The 22,645-nt window shown below is 39.7% G+C and overlaps 2 protein-coding genes across 3 annotated transcripts in view; both read left to right on the top strand.

Moving 5' to 3' along the window:
• VPS36 (vacuolar protein sorting 36 homolog) overlaps positions 1 to 18,181 on the top strand; it is a 29,546-nt gene extending 11,365 nt beyond the window's left edge. Inside the window, exons 5-14 of the mRNA XM_043577990.1 lie at positions 610 to 699; positions 1,415 to 1,501; positions 9,791 to 9,823; positions 9,948 to 10,025; positions 10,659 to 10,793; positions 12,408 to 12,473; positions 13,860 to 13,924; positions 14,541 to 14,625; positions 15,533 to 15,609; positions 15,693 to 18,181. Coding sequence (XP_043433925.1) covers positions 610 to 699; positions 1,415 to 1,501; positions 9,791 to 9,823; positions 9,948 to 10,025; positions 10,659 to 10,793; positions 12,408 to 12,473; positions 13,860 to 13,924; positions 14,541 to 14,625; positions 15,533 to 15,609; positions 15,693 to 15,786 — 810 coding nt within the window. The 3' untranslated portion in view covers positions 15,787 to 18,181. The remainder of the gene's footprint in view (positions 1 to 609; positions 700 to 1,414; positions 1,502 to 9,790; positions 9,824 to 9,947; positions 10,026 to 10,658; positions 10,794 to 12,407; positions 12,474 to 13,859; positions 13,925 to 14,540; positions 14,626 to 15,532; positions 15,610 to 15,692) is intronic.
• Positions 18,182 to 22,129: 3,948 nt separating this feature from the next.
• THSD1 (thrombospondin type 1 domain containing 1) overlaps positions 22,130 to 22,645 on the top strand; it is a 28,317-nt gene continuing 27,801 nt past the window's right edge. The window contains exon 1 of one of the 2 annotated variants that reach the window (XM_043577980.1): positions 22,130 to 22,284. The gene's annotated coding sequence lies outside the window, so the exon portion shown is untranslated. The remainder of the gene's footprint in view (positions 22,285 to 22,645) is intronic. The other variant, XM_043577971.1, reaches the window with a different exon arrangement.

Raw genomic sequence — 22,645 nt, 5'->3', positions numbered from 1 at the left:
TCAGACATTTACAAGGATATGTTTATCTCCCCCATTGATATCCTAAATTATTTATGTTTTTTTTTTTCTATAACCCCTCACCGAGTGCTCCTCACACAGTAGGCACTAAGCAAATATAAGTGACTAATTACAGTCATGCTCACTGTCGGTAAAAAATATAGTTGATTTTCTGTGAGTGTAGTGATGTTTTGGCTCTCATTTCTGGCTTCACATTTTAACTAGACAAATTATTCTCCGCTTCCTTCATGGATAATGGTTGTATATTTTTCTTGGCACTCTGTCTGTTTCACTATAGATTGAAAACAATCCACATAGGCAGGATTGTTTAAAGTAAGTCTATTTATTCATTGTCACTCATCTCTTTGTTGAGAATAGCTCACTTAAATAGAAGGTCAGTTTCTTTCTTTCTTTTTTTTTTTTTTTCCTTTGTGCTTTCTGAAGCTGATCCAAGAAGAGAACTTCCTTTGGTTTCTTTTGATGTCTCTGAGAATTCTAGGCTTTTTGCAATGACTGAACAGACCTTTCAACTAAAGAAATGTTAAGTAATAATTTGTATGAGGATACTATAACCTGACTGACTCATTTAAAGTGTATGTATGTGCGCAACAGTTTTATAGGCGTTTGTCTGAGGAAATGACACAGAGAAGATGGGAGAATATGCCAGTTTCCCAAGCTTTACCGACAAATAGAGGACCCCAGGTATTGTTGAAACTATTTCTTAACCCAATGTTTTCAATTCTGTACTTGCATCTTCATTAAGGGAAAAGATTTCTATGATTATAGAACTTGTGAGAAACAAAATGGTACTCTGATAAAACCTTTATTTTCAGAGAACCTAGTTTAGTGCTCTGCACACGGTAGATACTTAGCAAAAACAAATGACTACTTACCAGAGTAACTCTTGGGGTGGTCACAGATTCCATTCACTACATTCTGTTCTTCGTAATCAGTCTGGCATCAGAGAACAGACAGTGCCTCTAGGTGATGTTTTTCAGACCAGTCTAAATTAACCACCAACTGTGGACAGACACTCAAATGTGTGAAAGTACTTTGTGTGATAACTGTCAAATACCAGAATTTTCAACCATAATTTCTTGCATGTTTGAGACCCTATTAAATATGATACGTATATAATAGTTTACCAAAGAACAAAAATGAATTTAATTTCTATCTAAAATACAGAGTAAAATATGCCAGTTATTGTATATACAGTTTTTTTTAATATTGATTTGAAGATCACTATGTATGACAAGAAACTGACAAATATTTTGAAAGGAAACTAGATGTAATTGTATGCTGTTTTTCTTTGGTTCTTTGTGGGTCTTTTTCCACCATTGAAAACACATTGTGGTGGGTTGCAAAAGATTGTGTCCTTCCTATTTTGTATGTTTTATTTTCTACTTTTGTTTCTCAGCCAGGAAGAATAAGGGCTGTGGGAATTGTAGGCATTGAAAGGAAGTTGGAAGAAAAAAGGAAAGAAACTGACAAAAACATTTCTGAGGTAACTCTTAACATAAGTTCCGGTCAGCTGTCTTTTTCAGCCATTTGTGTTTATTCTTTTGGATGTAGCTGGTGACTAATTCCGTTCTGTATATTGGAATATATTTAGTTTGCCTGAAGCCACAGTCTCTTATTCCAGGTCTTCTTCTGGTTGGCATAATTTAGCCAAACCATGTTTTAAAAAGCCTTTTCCAAAAAGAAATAAAAACAGTGCAAATTTGTTTTCTCTGATGTTAGAAAACATGGTGTGTTGTTGTGTAAGTTTTAAAGTGTAGATGGAATTGGTTGGATAATACTGCTAATGAATTCAGGGTCCTCTGTATAATTATTTTGGCTGTTTGGTTAACTTAGTCGAGGGAAAAATGCTGTTCTGTGGCTGTTAACCTGGTTGGATACCACACAGCTTTATGCTGATGACCACTCGGGGACCAGACACAGAGATAGTAAGAATGGCTCAAACCAGTCCATTATTTCCACTAGGAGAACAACGCTGAGCATGTGCATAACAGTGTTTTTGAACCTTCATCATATATGAGGAAGTTCAAGTGAAAGGGGAAGAATTCTAATTAAGGAAACCAGTTATGCATATTAGACTCTGTGGTTAGTTAATACATCTGAACATACCATTTGTTTTCCTGTGTTTATATAAAGATGGTCTTGGATTTTTATGAAATTACTCTATGAAGTAATTCTTTAGTTTTTAATAATAGTTTATAAGTTAAATCCCATTGACTAGTGCTGTTCATAGAATTTCAAGGATGTGTATCAGTCACATAAAGTCTAAACTGCAAATAGTTATTGAATACCTGTATTAATCAAGATTCTCCAGAGAAAGAGGATCTCTTTTGCACTGCTGGTGGGAATGCAAACTGGTGCAGCCACTCTGGAAAACAGTATGGAGGTTCCTCAAAAAATTAAAAATAGAACTACCCTGTGACCCAGCAATAGCACTACTAGGTATTTATCCAAGGGATACAGGTGTGCTGTTTCGAAGGGGCACATGCACCCCCATGTTTATAGCAGCACTATCAACAATAGCCAAAGTATGGAAAGAGCCCAAATGTCCATCGATGGATGAATGGCTAAAGAAGATGTGTGTGTGTGTGTGTGTGTGTGTACACACACACACACACACACACACACACACACACAATGGAGTATTAGTCAGCAATCAAAAAGAATGAAATCTTGCCATTTGCAACTACGTGGATGGAACTAGAGGGTATTATGCTAAACGAAATTAGAGAAAGACAAGAATCATATGACTTCACTCATATGAGGACTTCAAGACACAGAACAGATGAACACAAGGGAAGGGAAGCAAAAATAATATAAAAACAGGGAGGGGGACAAAACATAAGAGACTCTTAAATACAGAGAACAAACAGAGGGTTACGGGAAGGGTTGTGGGAGGGGGGATGGGCTAAATGGGTAAGGGACATTAAGGAATCTACTGAAATTGTTGCACTATTCGCTAACTAACTTGGATGTAAATTAAAAAAATAAAAAAAATAAAGAAAAGATTCTCCAGAGGGAAAAAAACAATAGGAGATATATAGATGTAGATATCAGTATATACCTTTATATACATCTATCTTTCCATACACAGACACACACACAGACGTTTAAATTTTCTTTTAATGTTTATTTACTTTTGAGAGGGAGGGTAGGGGCAGAGAGAGAAGGTGACATAGAATCGGAAGCAGGCTGCAGGCTCTGAGCTGTTAGCACAGAGCTGGAACTCATGGACTGTGAGATCATGACCTGAGCTGAAGTTGGACATTTAACTGACTGAGCTACCCAGGTGCCCCCAAAGACATTTAATATAAGAAATTGGCTTGTTTGATTGTGGGGATTGAGAAATCCCACAATCTGCCAACTGCAAGCTGGTGACCCAGGAAAGTTGGTGATATAAATTCTAATCTGAGTCCAAAGGCCTGCGAACCAGGAGCACTGACGGTTTAGGTCTAGTCCAAGGGCAGGGTAAGACTGCTGTCTTGGCTTAAGCAGTCAGGCAGAGAAAGAAAACGTGAGTTCTCCTTTTGACCTTTTGTTCCTTCAGACTCTCCGTGGATTGGGTGCTGCCCGCCCACAGTGAGGAGGGCAGTTGTGCTTAAGTCTACCATTTCAAATGCCGACCTCATCTAGAAACATCCTCACAGACACATCAATAATGTCAAAACCTGGGAACCTCATCATCTGATCAAGTCGGCATGTAAAATTAACCATCATAGTACCAATTCTTGGCCCACTAAATTGAAAATATAGGTTATCATTGAGAAACCAAGGTCATTTGGCCTAGTAAGTGCCCGTGGTCTAGGTTTTGCTGATCTCACATTTATGGTAAAGTTGTATGTGTTCCTCGACTCTATGTATTTCCTGCAAATTGGCAGCTGGATCCAGAGGCTTCATCCGACTTCTCCTTGATCCCTTTGATAAGATTAGTGGTGATACTGTATTCTTTCCTCAGGAGGCACATCATGTGTTTGTTGATGTTGTCAGCAGCTGTTCATGTTCGGTGCATAGATCTTTTGGTTCTTTGGTGGTTACAAATGGCAATATTTTAGGATTTATTTATTTATTTTTTTTTTATAAATTTTTTTTTTCAATGTTTATTTATTTTTGGGACAGAGAGAGACAGAGCATGAACGGGGGAGGGGCAGAGAGAGAGGGAGACACAGAATTGGAAACAGGCTCCAGGCTCTGAGCCATCAGCCCAGAGCCTGACGCGGGGCTCGAACTCACGGACCGCGAGATCGTGACCTGGCTGAAGTCAGACGCTTAACCGACTGCGCCACCCAGGCGCCCCGAGGATTTATTTTTTATTTATTAGTTGAAATCCTTTTTGAAGAGCTGCTTCCCTTCATCTATTTGACTACTCATACGGGGCAAGATAAATGACTTTTTCTTTATCATCAGCATAATGAATTGGTTCCTTATCCTCCAATGGCAACTCATTGGAGTTTTTTACATATTATTGTGAACTCATAAATTGTAACATATTTGGTGGGTTTCAATCAATTACAATTATTATCCTGTTTAAAGCCCACATTGTCCCATCTTTGGCCAGTGGGAGCCTCTTCAGGTTGGCCCCTTAGTATTTTTGATGTGACCTGGTGGACTTTGATAGCTTCCTTACTATTTGATGTGACAAAAGTTCCAGAACCATCTTGTATGTTTCCTGCCCCAGATCTGGAATCAATCATTACCTAAGAATCTCTGTTTGTTTTGTTTTGTTTAGTGGTAAATTATATTTTAAAACACAATCTGCCTGCTAGGACTCTATCTCTGCTGGCTGATCTTTATTTATTTCTAGTCCTTTTTAGTGGAAACAGCTAGGTGTTTGTTTATTTGTTTGAGTACAAATGCCTCATAAGGTCATAGTGATACTTCCTGTTCAAAGTCAGGATACTACTACCAAATAATTACTAAAACAGTTAAAAAGATTGTGTGTGTGTGTGTATGTGAACTCCCCATTATTCCCAATTTTAAACATAGATGTGCAGTATCTGAAGATTCAGCCACTGGGTGCACTCTCTCCGCTCTGGCTCTCAGTGAGTCCTAGTTGTACAGGTAACTATGTGTGACACCACCAGTCCTGATGTGGACCTCCCTCCAGTAGATTTTTCCGAAGTGCTCACGGGAACAGTATTCCCTGAGTTCTGGCATGTTTGTATCCCTTGTACATGAAGTCATTTGGTGGATTTAAAATCCTTGGCTCACGTGTTCTTTCCTTGAGTGCCTTTAATCGGTTGCTTTCAGTTTTGTGTCTGGCATGAAGTGCTGCTGTCGAAGAGGGAGGCTAATCTAATTCTTCACCACCTTAAAAGTCAGTATTTTTCCTAGATGCCCAAAGGCTTTTTCCCCCCTTTTTTTAGAAAGCCCAGTAATTTTAGCAGAATGTGTCAATGTGTTAGTCATTCTGGGTTGTTATTTTCAGGTACACGGGACGCTTTCAGAATTCGGTTCCAGAAACTGTTTCTTTTAATTTCAGGGAGTTTTTTTTCAATTTTATAGTTTTTAATTATTGCTTTTAATTTTTCTTCAGTGACTCCTGTTAGCTGTATGCTGGAGCTCTACTGCCTAGCTTTACTGCTTGCAACTTTCTTTCAGACCCTTTTTATCTCTTTCATTTCTGTTTCATTTAGAAGATTTCCCTCTTTCTAAACTTTTGTTTCTCTTAATATACTATCTGTTGTGTTTATTCACTTTTGCGTTCTGTCTAATGTAGTCATTATTTCTGAATTGATTTTTTAAAAATTCTTTCATGAATCCTGTCACCTCATTTCTGACTTATTTTGTCTACTCATGGCTTGTGTCATTTTATTAACGTCTTTTAGCGCATGTTGAAATAAAACGTTATTTGATCCGATCTATGAGCATGTCAGTCTGGCTTGCTTTTATTGTCTGTAATGTTACTCTCCTTACTTTCTTTTTTCTCATAATAACTTTGTGTGGCATTTGACCTTGATGCTTGGCTGTTGCTATTTTTCTTTTCTTTTTTTTTTGAAACAGCTCTTTTTATTTGTAAAGCTTATTACTCATTTAGAGAGAGTGTGAGCAGGGAAGGGGCAGAGAGAGAGGGAGAGAGAATCCCAAGCAGGCTCCGCACTGTCAGCGCAGAGCCTGATACAGGGCTTGATTCAGAAACCATGAGATCACGACCTGAGCCGAAGTCAGATGCTTAACTGACTGAGCCATCCAGGCGCCCCTGCTGTACTATTTTTTACGTTAAATTAGTTTTACTGCCCTTTCAGAGGAAGGCCTAGTGTTGGGTAGCTGGTCTTATTCCACAGAGCCCACTTTTCTTCTGTGTTGATGCATTATTAAAATGGTGGTGGTTGGGGCACCTGGGTGGCGCAGTCGGTTAAGCGTCCGACTTCAGCCAGGTCACGATCTCGTGGTCCGTGAGTTCGAGCCCCGCGTCAGGCTCTGGGCTGATGGCTCAGAGCTTGGAGCCTGTTTCTGATTCTGTGTCTCCCTCTCTCTCTGCCCCTCCCCCGTTCATGCTCTGTCTCTCTCTGTCCCAAAAATAAATAAACGTTGGAAAAAAAAAAACTAAAAACAAACAAACAAACAAACAAACAAAAAAAAACGGTGGTGGCCTACTTTCTGGTTTCCTGGCCCTATTCCCTTCCTCTGTTTTTTATCTGGACCTTTTTTCCCCCCTTCCTCTCTCTCTTTTTTTTTTTTTTTTAAGTTTATTTATATATTTTGAGAAAGAGAGCATGCAAGAGCAAGGGTGGGGCAGAGAGAAAGGGAGAGAGAGAATCCTAAGTAGGCTCTGTGCCGACAGCACAGAGCCCCACTTGGGGCTCCATCCCACACACTGCGAGACCATGACCTGAGCTGAAATCGAGTCAGTCCCTTAACTGACTAAGCCACCCAGGCACCCCTACCTTGAGGTTATTATAGCTATTTTGTCATTTAGTTTTATAGTATATGCTGCCTATGGGTTTTTGGTTTTGAGATCTAGTTGCGCTGTCTTGTTTCATGTTAAGATTTAGAGAGATTAAAAAACTATGCTGCCATAGCCACCATCTTTCCAGAATCTTTAAATTCATAAAATTCCAGCATTTTGGCATTAAAGGGGTTTTTTCTATCCAGAGAAGTAATCATCTCAGAGCTAGTGACTAGATTCAGAACCAGGGTTATGAGAACTCAGTCTTCTGATTTGCCGACAAGTGTAGTCGACTGCATCATAGCTACTCTCTTTATTGTTCAGAAGGTACTATCACTGCCCTCTTTCAGTGACATTTACTGTCATCCTTTTGTGTGACACTTTTGGAGATGGCACGGAGCAGTGAACTAATTTTGAATTAGTATTCTTCTGAATTGTGCCATACTAATTTGGTGTTCAAAATAATGTTTTTCTTGGGGCGCCTGGGTGGCTTAGTCAGCTAAGCATCGGACTTCCGCTCAGGTCATGATCTCACAGTTTTGTGAGTTCGAGCCCCATGTCGGGCTCTGCGCGGATGGTGCAGAGCCTGCTTGGGATTCTCTGTCTCTGTCCCTGCCCCACTCATTCTGTCTCTCTCTAAATAAATAAACTTAAAATTTTTTTTAAATTAAAAAAACCCAAAATAATGTTTTTCTTAATTTGTGAAATGCTGCTGTGTTTCAATCTAATTTCCATGGAGTTGCATAGCTCAAAGGATTCAGTACAGTCATCGTGCTCGTTCATGCAGGTCAGTGATTTATTCAGCAGGTGGTCCTTGCTCTTCACTTTGTGCAAGCCCTGCATCAGGTTGATGTTTTAGATATTGTGATGATGCACCAGACAGGCAAACAAACAGGCATTCTCTACAGCAGGAGAAATGCTGTGTTAGAGAAAATGGCGGCTGCAGCAGGAACACATTATATGGCCTCTAACTTCCTTGGGGTTCAGGGAAGTCTTGTTAGCAAAAGTAATGGAAGTCAAGGCCTGAAAGTTTAGCAGGCACTAACAGAAGACTAGTAGAGATAAGAGGATCCAGGTAGAGGGAACAGAATATGTAAAGGTACAAAATCAAGAAAACCAAAACAGAATATTCAAGAATATATTAATAGTTACTAAAGCTGATAACCAAATTAATGACTGGAAACAAGAAATAATGCTATAAATCAGCATACGAGGGTACTTTTAAAGCAGATGTCATTGTTTAATTGGAGTAGAAATTTGACTGTGGACTTGGTAGAGGGTTAGAAAGTTCTATAAACTGGCAGATAAAATAGCGGAATGGGCAAATGCATCTGTTTTGCATTTGCACATGTGTTGCTTTTATTGTAGGTAGTTTCTCTACCTCTTTTTTTGGATAATTGGCTAATTCCTTATTTTAGAATAATAATATGGATAGATGTGAGGAAGCTTTCATTTGTGTTTTATGATTACTTAAAATATAGATAATTCTTCTAAGACACTAAAATATTTGTATTTGTCTTTTACAGACTGTAAGCAAGAGAGCTAATTGATGTATTCTGTGTGGACTCACTATTACTTTTAGCATATTTTTTTCTATGGAAATGTAACCTAGTAAATAAAGTGATTTACCATATAAAATTTTTAAAGTGTTGTCTTACTAGTGTTCCCTACCCCGGTAAAAGAAATCTGTAAATATTTTGTATATTCAAAGTAAAAGTCTAAGTGTGTAAAGTGTTTGTGTCTTTTATTTTTGAAAACTAGGTTGGTGTGTGATTTGCCCTCCATTTAAATGTTAGAGTTGACTTAGTTTCAGAGCTGGTGCCCCGAGTTTCCCACAAAAGGTTTCCTGCATCTGCTGGCTGTTGCTGATAAGAATCCAGTGTTTAAGCCTTTTGTTTATCTGAGGAAATTCCTGTTAGGTGTGTGCACATTCCCCTTTGTTCTCAGTATTAGCCTTAGTAAGTCTGGCCATAAGAATCTTACACAACACTCTATTCTTTTAGCAAAATCCTTTTGCAGATGGGGGATACTTTTCTGTATGTGATTAAGATGGGCATGGTCTTATCAGAATCTGCTGATCATTATTCTGTATCGACCAAAAGATTCTTCAGTTAATGCGAAGTTGCTTAATTGGCTTAAAAAATAACATTTGTGCACATCATTTGGCAGATGTTCTTCATTGGAAGTATGTTTTTGGCGATATGAAATAAATTTACTATAAATATGTCTGATTAAAGTTTGAAGAGGCCTTTGAAGTGGGTACTCATTGTAGTAAATCAAACAATTAATGGGTTTTATTTAGGTATATTTTGGTGGTATTTGAATGTTTTTCTTTTGTGATATCCACTACATCCCAAGCTACAAGTATAAACTCTTCAATATTTAGAGGCTGAGGTTTACAGTTTCAGTTAAGTCACACCTGCTATTAAAGCCAAAATTGTTGTGCCCAAAGAAGTATTCTGGCAGCTGCACATTGCCATTTTCAACCAGGAAAGCTTTACAATGCCTTTGATTCTTGACCTCCCATCAGGAAATGGTTTTGGCAAGAACCAGTGACAAATTCTCTTACTTATGTGAAAGAACAGTAAACAATATTTTCTGAACGATTTATTACTTATGTCACCTTTTGTTTGTTTAATCAATCATAACCTTTTTCTTTGAAAATTTGAAAAGTTGTTTTTTGCAGTTTGTTTTGGAAAATTTATGGTTTCTTAGCTAAACTGAATCCTTAGAATAAGATAGGCTTATTACTTATGTAAATATTTATATAAATAGATATTTGTAAGAAGTTTTCATAAATTTTTGTCAAAGGGAAGAAAATAGAGTGCTTCATTACTTAAAAACATCTTCGATCTTTAGATTCCAACAAAAACTCATTTCTCATTTCAGGCCTTTGAAGACCTCAGCAAGCTAATGGTCAAGGTATATGTAATTTATACCTATTAAATTCTTACCAATTATGATGTAAGTTTTGAACTTGTGTTTTGTTAGCAAGGCACTTTGGGGACTTTTTTTTTTTCTCAGTCTTTTGCTGTTCTCTTCACAGGCTAAGGAAATGGTGGAGTTATCAAAATCAATTGCTAATAAGATTAAAGACAAGCAAGGTGACATCACAGAAGATGAGGTAAATAGATTGCTTTTTTAAGGCATTAGAAACCAGGTTACACAAATAACAGTGATGTTTCAGTGGTTTAGCCGTTTCTTTCTTAATGGAGTGTTTTCTTTTAGGACTTGCGAGTATATGAAAGTGCTAACGAAAAAGTCAACCATAAAAACTTTGCTGGTTCTAGTAGGATTAAAGGATACTTCTGTACATTCTCTTAGAGTGTGGAAAAGAGAGATACTGAAATGTGGAAGGAGTGGTTGTTTTATACATATCCATAAATTTGATACTTGTTTCCGTAAATTTCAGTACAATCTGGTCACAGCCATTTTCCTGTCTAAGTTTTTGGCTCTATCATTTGGTTGGCATTAAATACAGCATAGTTGCTCCCTAGCCGCTTCTCACACCAAACTCATGAGTTCAGTGGAGTATGAGATATCAAGATAGAAAAAAGAAGAAGAATTCGCTTCACACAGGGAACTACTGGAAATCCACTTTCTTAGAATTCACACTATCAAAACACAGTAGAAGAAATGGGTAGATACAGATATAATTGAGTAGAATTGAATTTATGATAGAAAGATTTTCAATGTTGGGGTGGAAAGACTAATTCTGCTTTTTAGTCTTTTTGTGCATTTTCTCCTCTTATTATAGACCATCAGGTTTAAATCCTATTTGCTGAGCATGGGAATAGCTAACCCAGTTACCAGGGAGACCTGTGGCTCGGGCACACAGTACCACATGCAGCTGGCCAAACAGCTGGCTGGGATACTGCAGGCGCCGCTGGAGGTAAAAACAAAACCTGAGTGGTCTCTTTCGGTTGTGTTAAATTTTCTCCGTGTCATCAGAAATCTTAACAAGAGTTTAACTCCTTTCATAGTATGGTTACTATTCAACCAACACGTTATTTTTTGTTCAGGAATATTAAATTAGTGGGGTTTTTTTTTTTTTGTCAAAATCTAAGTTGTTTTCAATTCCCATTTCAGATATCTGTAACTTCCTAAATCTATTTGATATAAAGTTTTTCTTCTCTCCTGTTTTCAAAAGGAAACATATGATCTCTAGATGTTTACATATATTTCTATATATCTAGTCTGAATATATAGTGTACTGTTATAATTTGATAACACAGATATATCTTCTAACATGACTCAGGCAATCAAAACTTTACTTATTAAAGCACTCATATTAAGAAGTATTTCCAACATGACAAAATAAGAAAAATATAATGAATCCCTGCATGCCCATCATCCAGGTTTATCTGTAAACATTGTCCACTCGAAATTATTTTAAAGCAGGGGCACCTAGGTGGTTTAGTTGGTAAGTGTCCTGACTCTTGATTTCAGTTCAGGTGATGATCTCACAGTTGTTGTGTTTGAGCCCCGTGTAGGGCTCTACACTGACAGTGCAGAGCCTGCTTGGATTGTCTCTCTTCTTCTCTGCCCCTCCCCGACTCGCAGGCCCACACTCACGCACTCTCTCAAAGCGAATAAATAAACATTTAAAAAATATTTTAAAGCAAATCTAAGACATCACATTACTTTATCTGTAAATTTTTCAGAATGTAATTACAATGATAAAGATGCCTATAATGTAATTATAATCCCATTTCACAAATTAAAAATTATTTTCAATATAATCAAATACCTACTTAGTGTTCACATTTTTTCTTATAGTTAGTTTGTTCAAATCAGGATACTTTGCAATTGGTTGATTTGCCACCCAGGTGTTTTTTGTTTTTGTTTTTGTTTTTTAATTCCGTGGGTTTCCCTCTCCTCTTTTTTTCTCTCCTATAAAATTTATTTATTGAAGAAACTAGTGGTTTTTCTTATAGAGTGTCTCAGAGTCTGGATTTTGCTGACTTGTATGTTAACATACTTCCCTGCCTTATGTATTCCCTGTAGACTAGTAGTTATATCTAGAAGTTCTTTTTTTTTTTTTTTTTTTTCCTGCTGGATATTTCATAGAGGGTGCTGTGCATTTCCGTCAGCAGGTACAGAATGTCTTTTTTTTGTGTGATGTTAGCAGCTACTAACACTCAATGTCTAGATCTGTTACTTCATTAAAGATTACAATGGTGATATTGCCATTTAATTCTATAATTTTTTCATTTATTAGTTGTAATAACTCAAAACATTTAAATACACTTTTTGAAACTTGGTGTAGAGGCCCTCTTTTCATTTATGGAAATGTTGAAACAGTAATAATGATGTTAAAGTCCAAATATTGAATTTGAAATGCTTCACGTATCTGGCTAGGTTTTCCTGTGTGCAAATTTAGTTTTTAAAAGGCTTCTTAGGAAATTTTATGAATCCTGATTTCACTCTGCTTATGATTTCTGTTAAGGAATGCTAACTTGTGTGAACTATAACATAATACTTTTTAAATTTCATATTTTAACAGGAACGAGGGGGAATAATGTCACTTACGGAGGTATACTGTTTAGTAAACCGAGCTCGAGGAATGGAGGTAAGAATAGAACATTTAGATATTCTTTTAACTAAATATAGACTTTCTTAACATAATACAAGTTCCCCTACAGTGAATACAATTTGAGGAAGGGTTGAGAATATCAAAACCATCTGAGAAGCAGTGTGGTGCAGTGACAAGAATGCTGTCCTGCCCTGGGGATCTAGGAGGTAGACGCTCTTCCTGGTTTTACCAGTGACATGCTGATTGACCTTGAGTAGCTTACTTAACTTCCCTGAGACTTGGTTGTCCTACGTCTAAAACAAGGATTTGGACTGATTGATACCTTCTGGCTTTAATATTCTGTGTTTGTATTGTGATTAGTAAGGTTGTGTATGAGGCCTTTTCCCTGTGACAGTTCAGTGTTTGGACTAACTGGGGGGGACACAGATGGCCTGGGGAGAAACAGAGGGAAAGCTGCCCTCTGCCTTTGGCCGTGAATCAGCAGTGGCTGCTCTTCAGCTCTCATTGCCCCTTCACACCCACATGTGTATGGTCCGTGCACTCTTTGTGCCCTTCAGTCAAACAGTTTTGCGGTGTCAGCAGTCACCTCTGTGCAGAGAACTCCTACATCTTTCAAGCGCCCATCCCAGGTTCACGAGCAAAGCCTCTGCTCTGTCTTTATTTGAATAGTCCTCAAGACTGCTGTCAGTGAGTACCTCCTACTGACCAGGCCTCCCAGTACCTCAGTGAAGCAGCTGCTTTTACTGTCCCCGTCTTGGGGATAATATGAGGATGAGGAACTCGAGGCTTCCAGAGATTAAATTATTTGACCAAAGCTGCACCTGGAAATAGAGGTTTGACAGGCATTTGGACCCAGGCTGGGCCTATGACTCAAAGCTGTATTTGTCAAACGCCACAGTGGGCTGATTCTTTAAGGTTGCATGGGTCTGGAAGGGTGGCCACTAGCTAGCTACATGTGACAACTGTGAACTTGAAATACACCTAATCCAAACTGAGATATGCTGTAAGTGTAAATTACACACCAGATTTAGAAGACTCGGTACAGAAGAAAGAAATGTTAAATATCTCGTTGATAATTTTTATATTGATTATATGTTGATGTTTTAGATTTATTGGCTTAAATAAAATACATGTTTTAAAATTAATTTCACCTGTTTCTTTTTATTTTATTAATATGACTACTAGAAAACTTAGAGTTACATATACGGCTTGCATTGCTTTCTGTCGGATAGCACTGCTTCGCTTCTTTGTTAATCCTTTTTTCCTTGTGGTGATTAAGGCAACATGAAAGCCTTGCTAAATGATTATTTATTTATTTATTTATTTTTAAAAAAAAATAGACTCCACACCTACCATGGGCCTTGAACACACGAGCATCACTCTATTAATTTGTAGTATAAACTGGGTTTTCTTTCCTATTAGTTGCTCTCACCAGAAGACCTAGTGAATGCATGCAAGATGCTGGAAACACTACAGTTACCTCTCAGGTAAAAGAACCTCTGCAGGAAGCGTGCCAGCTTGAGCCACTGTTCCTCACACAGTAGACAGGAAAACCCGGCCAGGTCTGCCCACACAGGTCTGTGCGTGGTGAACCAACACATCGCCCCTCTGGGAATTATACCGTGTGAGCAGAATTCACTTGTTCTCCTAGCTTCCCTCCTTATCGGGGCTGTACATGGCCTGAGGGGCTAGTGGGCCAACTCTTGTTGATGTGGGGCAATGAAAGAAGAATGTGGGCTCTCCTATGAGGTCAGAATAACCAGCCCCTCTGCTAGACGTTTCGTGCTTGTTTCTGGAGATTTAAAACTACAGATGTTCAGCTGTGAATTGTATTTTCCTCCCTTCAGATTTAAAAAAAAAAAAAAAAAGTGCCAGACATATTTTATTTAGCCTGTGGATTATAGTTCATAATGTTATTAACTGTATTTATTCGTGAGTTCCTAGTTATGCTGTAATTGCCTGTGGTTGTTATGTTTTAGATGCTGTTTTGTGTTAATATTGCCCTCATGCCCAGCATAAAAGAAAGTACAGGATATGTGTACCTCCTTAGTGGTTGAAGATCCTAGATACTCACAGCTTGGTTTTCCCATCTGCGGTTTTCAGGCTCCGAGTTTTTGACAGTGGCGTCATGGTAATTGAGCTTCAGTCCCACAAGGAAGAGGAAATGGTGGCCTCAGCCTTGGAGACCGTATGTGAACCAGTTTCCTCATTAGTCTGCCCACCAAGACGTGACTCCATAGCAACTTGAGAAACAGGCTTTCCTTTTGAATTTAATTTTTCTAAAAAGTAATGTTTGTAGACCCAATTAAAAACACCTATTAACATGAGTGAATACTAATCAAAATGATACTTTTAAAGCTTTTTGAGACTTGCCAAGGAGAATTAGAATTCCTGAGGTGTTATCTTTTTGTTTGAAACTCAGTCTTGTGGACAGGTTTTTAACTTTGTTCATCAGAATGTCACCCTTGACTGAACTTTTTCTTTCAGTACCACCTACGTAAACAGTCTTATAAAACATCACAAGTTGTTTTATGAAATAATTGCTTCAAAAAAAACACGAAAAGGAACTGTAGTTTAGATGGATTTTACCAGCCAAACTGCTGCTGTTACTCATTAGGAGACTTGAAACATTACTGCCTTCATAGCCTCTGTGGCGAGCCTGCCTAATTTAAATATTTATTACATTTATTTTAAATTAGAGGAAAACCTCAAGACTATAGATATTTCTACCGTATATTTTAAGCTAAACCTATATATAAGGACCCTATATGTGGGACATGCAGTATGTACTCCATTAGAATTTATTATATGTTCCTTTTCAGAATATCAAGGGTTATTTTGGGGGTTGAGTACAGTGCCTTTGTAACTTTGTAAAGGGCTTCGTGATGTTTTAGGCTCTGCTATATTCATTCTGGGCCCTTCCGCATTTGTAGAATTGAGCATTAGTGAAGAAGGTTTAGTTCAATATTGAATATTCTTGAGTTTTATTAGGAAATTCAATATATTATTTCCTGAGCATAATGGTAGACATTCTCCCTAGGTTAGTACCTAGGTGGCCAAATTATCATATTTTTTTCCTGCTGTGTTTCTGTTAGGTTTCAGAAAAGGGATCCCTGACATCAGAAGAGTTTGCTAAGCTGGTGGGAATGTCTGTTCTCCTGGCTAAGGAAAGGTAAGCGAGTCCTTGGTCTTCATTACAACTGTGTTTGTGTTTCTGAATGGACAGATGATTGTGGTTTTCCCCTTGACTCCTAGGTTGCTTCTGGCAGAGAAGATGGGCCACCTTTGCCGAGATGATTCAGTGGAAGGCTTGCGGTTTTACCCAAATTTATTTATGACACAGAGCTAAGGGTTTTGGATTTAAAATACTTCTTGTCCATACACTTGTATCATGTAGAGGTTGTATGACATTGAGCTCAGAGTAAACCTTGATGAACTGAGAATTTCTGGAACTTTACACTATAATATAAAACCCTTTTAATTTCTCCCTAAATATTACGGTCCAGGAAGTTTACTTAGGATAAATATAGGAAAATACAGAAAACTGAATGCCACAGTGAGTTGGAAATCATGCTACAATTGTATAGAGCCCTCAGGGTTTAACTTGAAATATGGTGAATTTTAACTTGATCCCCAAATCTGTTTTTTTAAAGAAGGGAATTTAGTTATTAATGGGGGAAGAAGTTGAGTGTTTGGACAGGTTAGATCATTTTTCTGGTGTGACTAAGATTCACTGAATTATAAACAAAGTTTTTCCTCTGCATCTAATGTGCCCATTATGGGAGAGGGTTCATGAAGCAAGTCATACGTACAGTGTAGCTTAACTGACAACACTGAACAGGACGTGAAACCACAGAACGCCACATGAGGCTTCTCCTAAGTAAGGGCTTTTCTTTAGAAGCAGTTATAAGCATGTCTTCAACAGACACCTTAAAAAAGGAGAGAGTTGTATTTGACTTACGTATGTATAGTCTGACTAGTTTTTTTTTTTCCAAGTAATGATTTCATAGCTGGCATTTAAAGAATGCAACTATGTCATTTTGTTTTACAAATGCTGTGGATTTTGAAACTGAATTAATGAGCTGTATAGACACGCCCAGAGATGTGATTACAAATTTGGAACTTAGAGGGTTCAGGAATTCCCTAGGGTTGTGTGGGGGAGGGGCCGGGAGAACCTTTAGGTCGCTTAAACAGGAACCTTGGTGCTCTTTGACCTGGAAAGCCAAGGACAGGAACATTGAAAAGGGACAAGTAATTGGTCTCCTTTTCCTACTCTTAAGGAGTTTCAACACTGCACTTTAAAAAGATATTTCATATCCCAGCAATATTTTTTTTCTTTACCCCATATATTAGAAGCTGTGTTGAGAAACTATGTCACTAACAAGTATTACCAAGATAACAAAAACTGGCTACTCCTGAATTTCGATTGTGTGAGTTCTAAAATGGACCGCCTGACTTCATATGTCGGTGTGTTGCCATTACCTCAAACTCAGGGACCCCACAGGGACGCAAAGAGATCCCCTTCTAAGACTGCGTCGAAAGTGGGAAGCAGGGATGGTTTTCGGCCAAGCCTCCAGAAGGGATAGTGTCTGCACTGAGAGACCCATGGTGACCAGCAGGTGGGGATACCCAGGCTTAAGCTCTGGGATCCCTAAGATGTCACTAAGTGAGGTGGAGGGCCCCCTGCAGATGCCCTTTGGGGAGTTGCAGGGATCCTCAGCTGTAGACCCAGGGAATCCCTCCCACTGCAGCCAGAGTCAGTCTCTGATCCCCGCCTGCAAAAGTGGCTGTTGCTGCTTCACATCCTCCAGCGTTACGGGAATGTCTTCATTTTCCAAACTTGTCGCTCATTCTGTATTGTGATGACAGATAGCCCCTAATGTCCTCATTGTTCAGCCTCAGGTTTGTTTTGGGAGAATTCAGTGTCTAGCCAAACAATGGCCCCGTGTCTTTCAGGCCATCGTGTAGACTTGTTTGTGTGGCACTCCTGTTTCTGGGTCACACTCACACTGCTCTGGCAGACTTGTACACGCATGTTCATATGCACTTGCACACACACACACACATGATGTCTCATCTGGCTAAGGCTTTTCAGAAATTACAAAGGTAAATAATAATCTGTTTCAGCAGTTGGAATGAATTGCAATTGAGATTGTTTGAGCTACTGGATCTAGCTCTTATGATTTGGATTCATTACAGCAAACTCCCACAGTTCAACATATTTATTTACATTAGTGTGACAACACATTAACAGAAATGGAGCAGTCTAAATTGTATAGAGTGAACTAGGAGGAAGAAAAGTGACATGACTATATTTTGCACATGTCACTTTAATTAGAAAACAAGTATGATTGATTTTACTGTTAAAGTGGGCATTCTTCACTGTTTCTAGACTTATATATGTATATTTTTGATTCCACCCACCCACCCATTCCCTCCCCCTCCTTTTTTTTTTTTTGCCAAATAAGATGTTATTTTGGTCTTCTATTGGTAGAAGTTATGTTTAAATACAACCAATCAGGCCCTAAATGCAAAAAAATTCATCTCGGTGCTTATCACTGGTATAATTATTATTTTTGCTTTACTAACTTTGCTCTTAGGAGCATAAATTTGTAGCTTTATGATAATGGAATTTTTCTAGTCACTATCAAAGATTTTTTTACACTGTACAAGTGAAGGTTGTTTTCAGGATTCAATGATTGGAATTAATGTATATAGAGTAAAATTACTGGAAAACTTGTAAATGATTTTTCTTACCTTGGTGTTCTTTTTAAAATACTCTTTGAAAAACATACGAAAATGATAAACTTTTAATCAGAATAAGCCAGTACGTTAAACATTTTTTCTTTATTTTTGACCTCAAGATCTTACTGTTTTAGTTGTTCTAAAAGAATGGGAAATGGCGGGGCGCCTGGGTGGCGCAGTCGGTTAAGCGTCCGACTTCAGCCAGGTCACGATCTTGCGGTCCGGGAGTTCGAGCCCCGCGTCGGGCTCTGGGCTGATGGCTCAGAGCCTGGAGCCTGTTTCCGATTCTGTGTCTCCCTCTCTCTCTGCCCCTCCCCCGTTCATGCTCTGTCTCTCTCTGTCCCAAAAATAAATAAACGTTGAAAAAAAAAAATTTTAAAAAGAATGGGAAATGGCTCATGAACTATTTTTTTTTAAATTCTTGATGTGAATTTCATGGCTGACTAACCTTGTGCATTCGAGTGAATGTACTGTCTCTCCAAGTATTGGTTCCCTATAACCAAACTCGCCTGACCAGACGTGGATTCATCAGGTGGTCATTCTCATGTTCTGCCCAACAATATCAGCGTTTTCATTTTGGTACAGTAGAGTCACACCTATAAGCTGGTTAGATTTTTAAAGACTGTGCCTTGGAATGAAATCAAGCATGCTTAAAATGATCCCTGAAACTCTTAAATTGCCGGTGAAGTTCTTTATATCGTCTTACAGGTAGAATCCCTATAGAGTGATACATGGGTATGAATATATTATGAATATAGTAAGTACAATATACAATAAAAACTACATAGCAACAGTAGACATTTATAACACCAATAATTAAACTATTTAAATGTGTGTCTTGTTTTTGTTTTTTGGCCAAGAGTTATGGTTGAATTTCTGTGAATTTATTTGCTAATCCCATCCCTTATTAAGACAGATCTAGAGTGTGAGCTCCGTAAGGGGAGAGCTTTTTGTCTGGTGTGTTTGTGGATATATCCTCAGAGCCTAGAACAGAACCTGGCACATAATAAGCATTCAATAAATATTAACTGAATGAATGAACTCTCATGTATATACCTATTTATAACCTTGCTCCATTTATCCTACTTTATCTCCCATTCAATTCAATAAAAAATTTTTTTGTTAAAAATCCATATTGACTGTGTGAGGAGTTACGTGGGCGGCTGGTGGGGGGTGGAAACAAAATGAATAAGATACAGTCCCCGCCTTTAAAAGGGTGGCGCAGTTAGGGAAATAGACATGTAAACAACCTTACCTGAAGATGGAATGAAGCACGTGTCATGGAAGGGGCACAGGTACATGCTGTGCAAGACAGAAGGAGGATCCTTTAGTTCTTGTGGGAGAGGAAGAGCCTCATAAACTAGGCTCACAAGGACCAAGAGATCGTCAGTAAGTGGAGGCTGTTGGGTTAGAGGAACAGCATGAGGTGTGCCCCTTCCCATTCCTGGGGCATACTTCCTTTGACTCTGCAGACTTCCCTTTCTTAACTGTTTCCCCATTCACTTCTCCATCTCCACCCCAATTATCATACTGTGCTCATTCCTACCTGCTTTAGAAAAATCTGTTTTCAGTATATGACTCTGTTTCTGAATTCCATAATAGTTATTATCTGTCCTGTGTACATGACTATATTTTGTCTTGGAGCCATAAAAAAATAGAAGAATTGGGTTCCTTTAAAGTTCAAAGATTCAAGGGGCGCCTCGGTGGCTCAGTCGGTTAAACATCCGACTTCAGCTCAGGTCATATCTCACAGTTCATGAGTTCGAGCCCCGCATCGGGCTTTGTGCTGACAGCTCAGAGCCTGGAGCCTGCTTTGGATTCTGTGTCTCCCTCTCTCTCTGCTCTTCCCCCGCTCATGCTCTCTCTCTCCTTCAAAAATAAATAAGAACATTAAAAAAAAATCTCAAAGATTCATATAATTGAATCTTTTAAATCTTTTCTGGTTTCGGTCAGTGATTGTACATGGTAGGTTCCCAGTTAAGTATTAGCTGAATACTTGAATGATTTTTGGATTATGATGTGTCATGAATTTACTCGCAAACCTAAGTCTGTGTCCTTTACCATATGCCCAAGAGGTTTCTCAACCAGACTTGTCAGGACTCAGCCCGTCTGAGATACTGTGTCTTACATGACATGGGGCATATCCATGATGTGGGAAGCACGCCAGAAATCAGGTTAACACACGTGTAAGATCTTGTTATTACAGTGTGAAAATTGGGTCATTTGTGTTCTTCCTTGAGTCCTGATAATCATGAGTCAGTTAAAGCTTTTCTCTCAGAGCATTATCTGAGGAAATAAAAGATCTCTCCATGTGTATAAAGGACACTGTTGAGATTGTGAATGCGTTTTACACAATTTGCACAAAATTACTAGACCAGTCACTGACCCTGAAAGAGAATTAAAGGTACCTTGACAGCAGCTTGTTTTAATTAATCCCAGCAAGACCATATCACTGTTCTTTTGGAAGCTTTTTTTCCCTACATGCCTATGCCGCATTCCTTTACCAAAAATTACACCCTTACATGTGCAACAAAGACAGAAATACAGTCTGGCAAGAATTCTGATTAAGACAAAAATGACCAAGCATCTCAATACAGCTGTTACTTAAAAAGTGTCCAAGTGCACTGATCCAGTCACTTGTACCTGGATTTAGGTCCTCCTAAATTCCAAGGGTGGATTTGTAGGGAGAGTGTGTGTCTGCAAGATTAATGCAGAGCAAGTTGCTTTCTATATATATATATTCCTCTTCGTCACACTACATCAGTACACCTCTGCCTTTTATGCTGGGGGAGAGGAGGGATTAAGTGTTTGCCAAGGTTACTGAGGTAGGGCTGGAACGAAGCTTTCTATAACTCCAAAGCCCATTCTTTATGTTGAGCTTTTACTTTCAAAAACGCCAAGGACTGTGGCATGTATTTGAAAAGAAATCCCAACTTGAGCTGATGAATGGATGTTGGACTAGATGATTCTGTCAGTGAAAGCTTGGATGGATTGAATTGGTACTGATAGGATTAATTATTGGACAAGGTAAGTACTTAGCAAATTTGGTACCTCGGACAACCTCTGATAACTGATAATCAAGGAATTGTGCTATCTTTTCAAAGATGAAGTGACGGATTCAAGCACCTGCAAATGCTGTATTTTTGTTTTAAAAATTGAGGTAAAATTTCAGTGAAATGCACAGATCTTAAGATGGATGCATTTTAACAAATGCGTAATAGATCATGTAACTCACACCCCAGCCAACAGAACATATCTGACATCCCCAAAGTTCCCTGGTGCCTCTTTCCAGTCACCTGCTCCCTAGAGGCCACCACTATGTTCTGATTTCTATTACTACACACTACTTTTGTCTGTAAAATGGTATCTTTTGCGTAAAAGAAAAGCAAATGGGAAACTATTCACATTTTTTTTCCGTGTACTGAAAACCAAGCACAGCTGTTAAGGTGCAACTCTATCCTCTAGCATTCTTTTCAAAAGACAACTTTAACACTTGAGAATTAAGAGTTTATTAAATGTCACTTTTTATGTTTTTAATTGAACCAACTCTGGCTCCTGAGAGAGAAAAATCGAAACTGAGATGCACTTGACCTGATTCTCTTTTGACAATCCCCAAGAACATTTGGGAAGCCAAAGTTTACTGCCCACCAGTTAGGCCACTTGGATGACCTACTTTTGTGGTCCCCCAGAAGAAAATGACACCGGGGGAGAAGTGACTGAATCGGAACGAGGGGAGACCGCGGCTCGCCCTTGGCCCCGGCCGTGGGCCGCGGGCCGTGGGCCGCGGGCGAGGGCGCGTCGGGGCTCTGCCCGGCTCCCCGAGGCTCCGCCGGCCGCGCGCGCTTGGGAGGATGCGCAGCCCAGAGCGGGCGGGGTTGACTTCGCCGGCTGCCCGGCCCCCCGCCCTCCGGTGCCGCCCTCCCTGCGCCGTCCGTCGGGGGCGGGCCTGGGCGGGGCAGCGGAGCCGAGCGCCAGCGGGCTCAGGCGGGCAGTCCCGGGACGCGGGATGCTCTGCGCGTTTCCTCGCGGCCCCTGAGGCCACCAGCCCGCCGCCCGCCTCTCTCGCCCCAGCTCTGGCCGCTGCGCCCGCCGGTCCCGAGAGGTAGGAAGACCCTGCTGTCCCCCAGCCCCCGTGGGCGCTGCTGTGCTGTCGGAGTCCCCGGCGGCTCCGGGGGGTGGGGGTGGGGGGTCGGGCAATACCCCTTGGACCCTGCCCGCTCCGCCCTCCCCGCCCGCTCGGAGCGCAGGTGGAGGTGTCTTGGCAGCTCCCTCCGCCGCTGGGTGCTCAGCCTCCGCCCCAGGGGATACTCTGTAGAAAGTGTCCGTCTGCGCGTCTCAGAGTCCCGGCTCTCTTGGCACAGGTGTTGGCGAGAGACCCAGGCTGGCTGCAGACTGGTGTTGAGTCCGATGGGTTGGGACCCTTGAAAGATAGCGTCTTGGGGGTGCTCCGCGTTTCTGAACAA

Source organism: Prionailurus bengalensis, chromosome A1 (assembly GCF_016509475.1).
Source record: "Prionailurus bengalensis isolate Pbe53 chromosome A1, Fcat_Pben_1.1_paternal_pri, whole genome shotgun sequence".
Lineage (NCBI taxonomy): Eukaryota > Metazoa > Chordata > Mammalia > Carnivora > Felidae > Prionailurus > Prionailurus bengalensis.
This window is presented reverse-complemented; position numbering and strand designations above follow the sequence as displayed.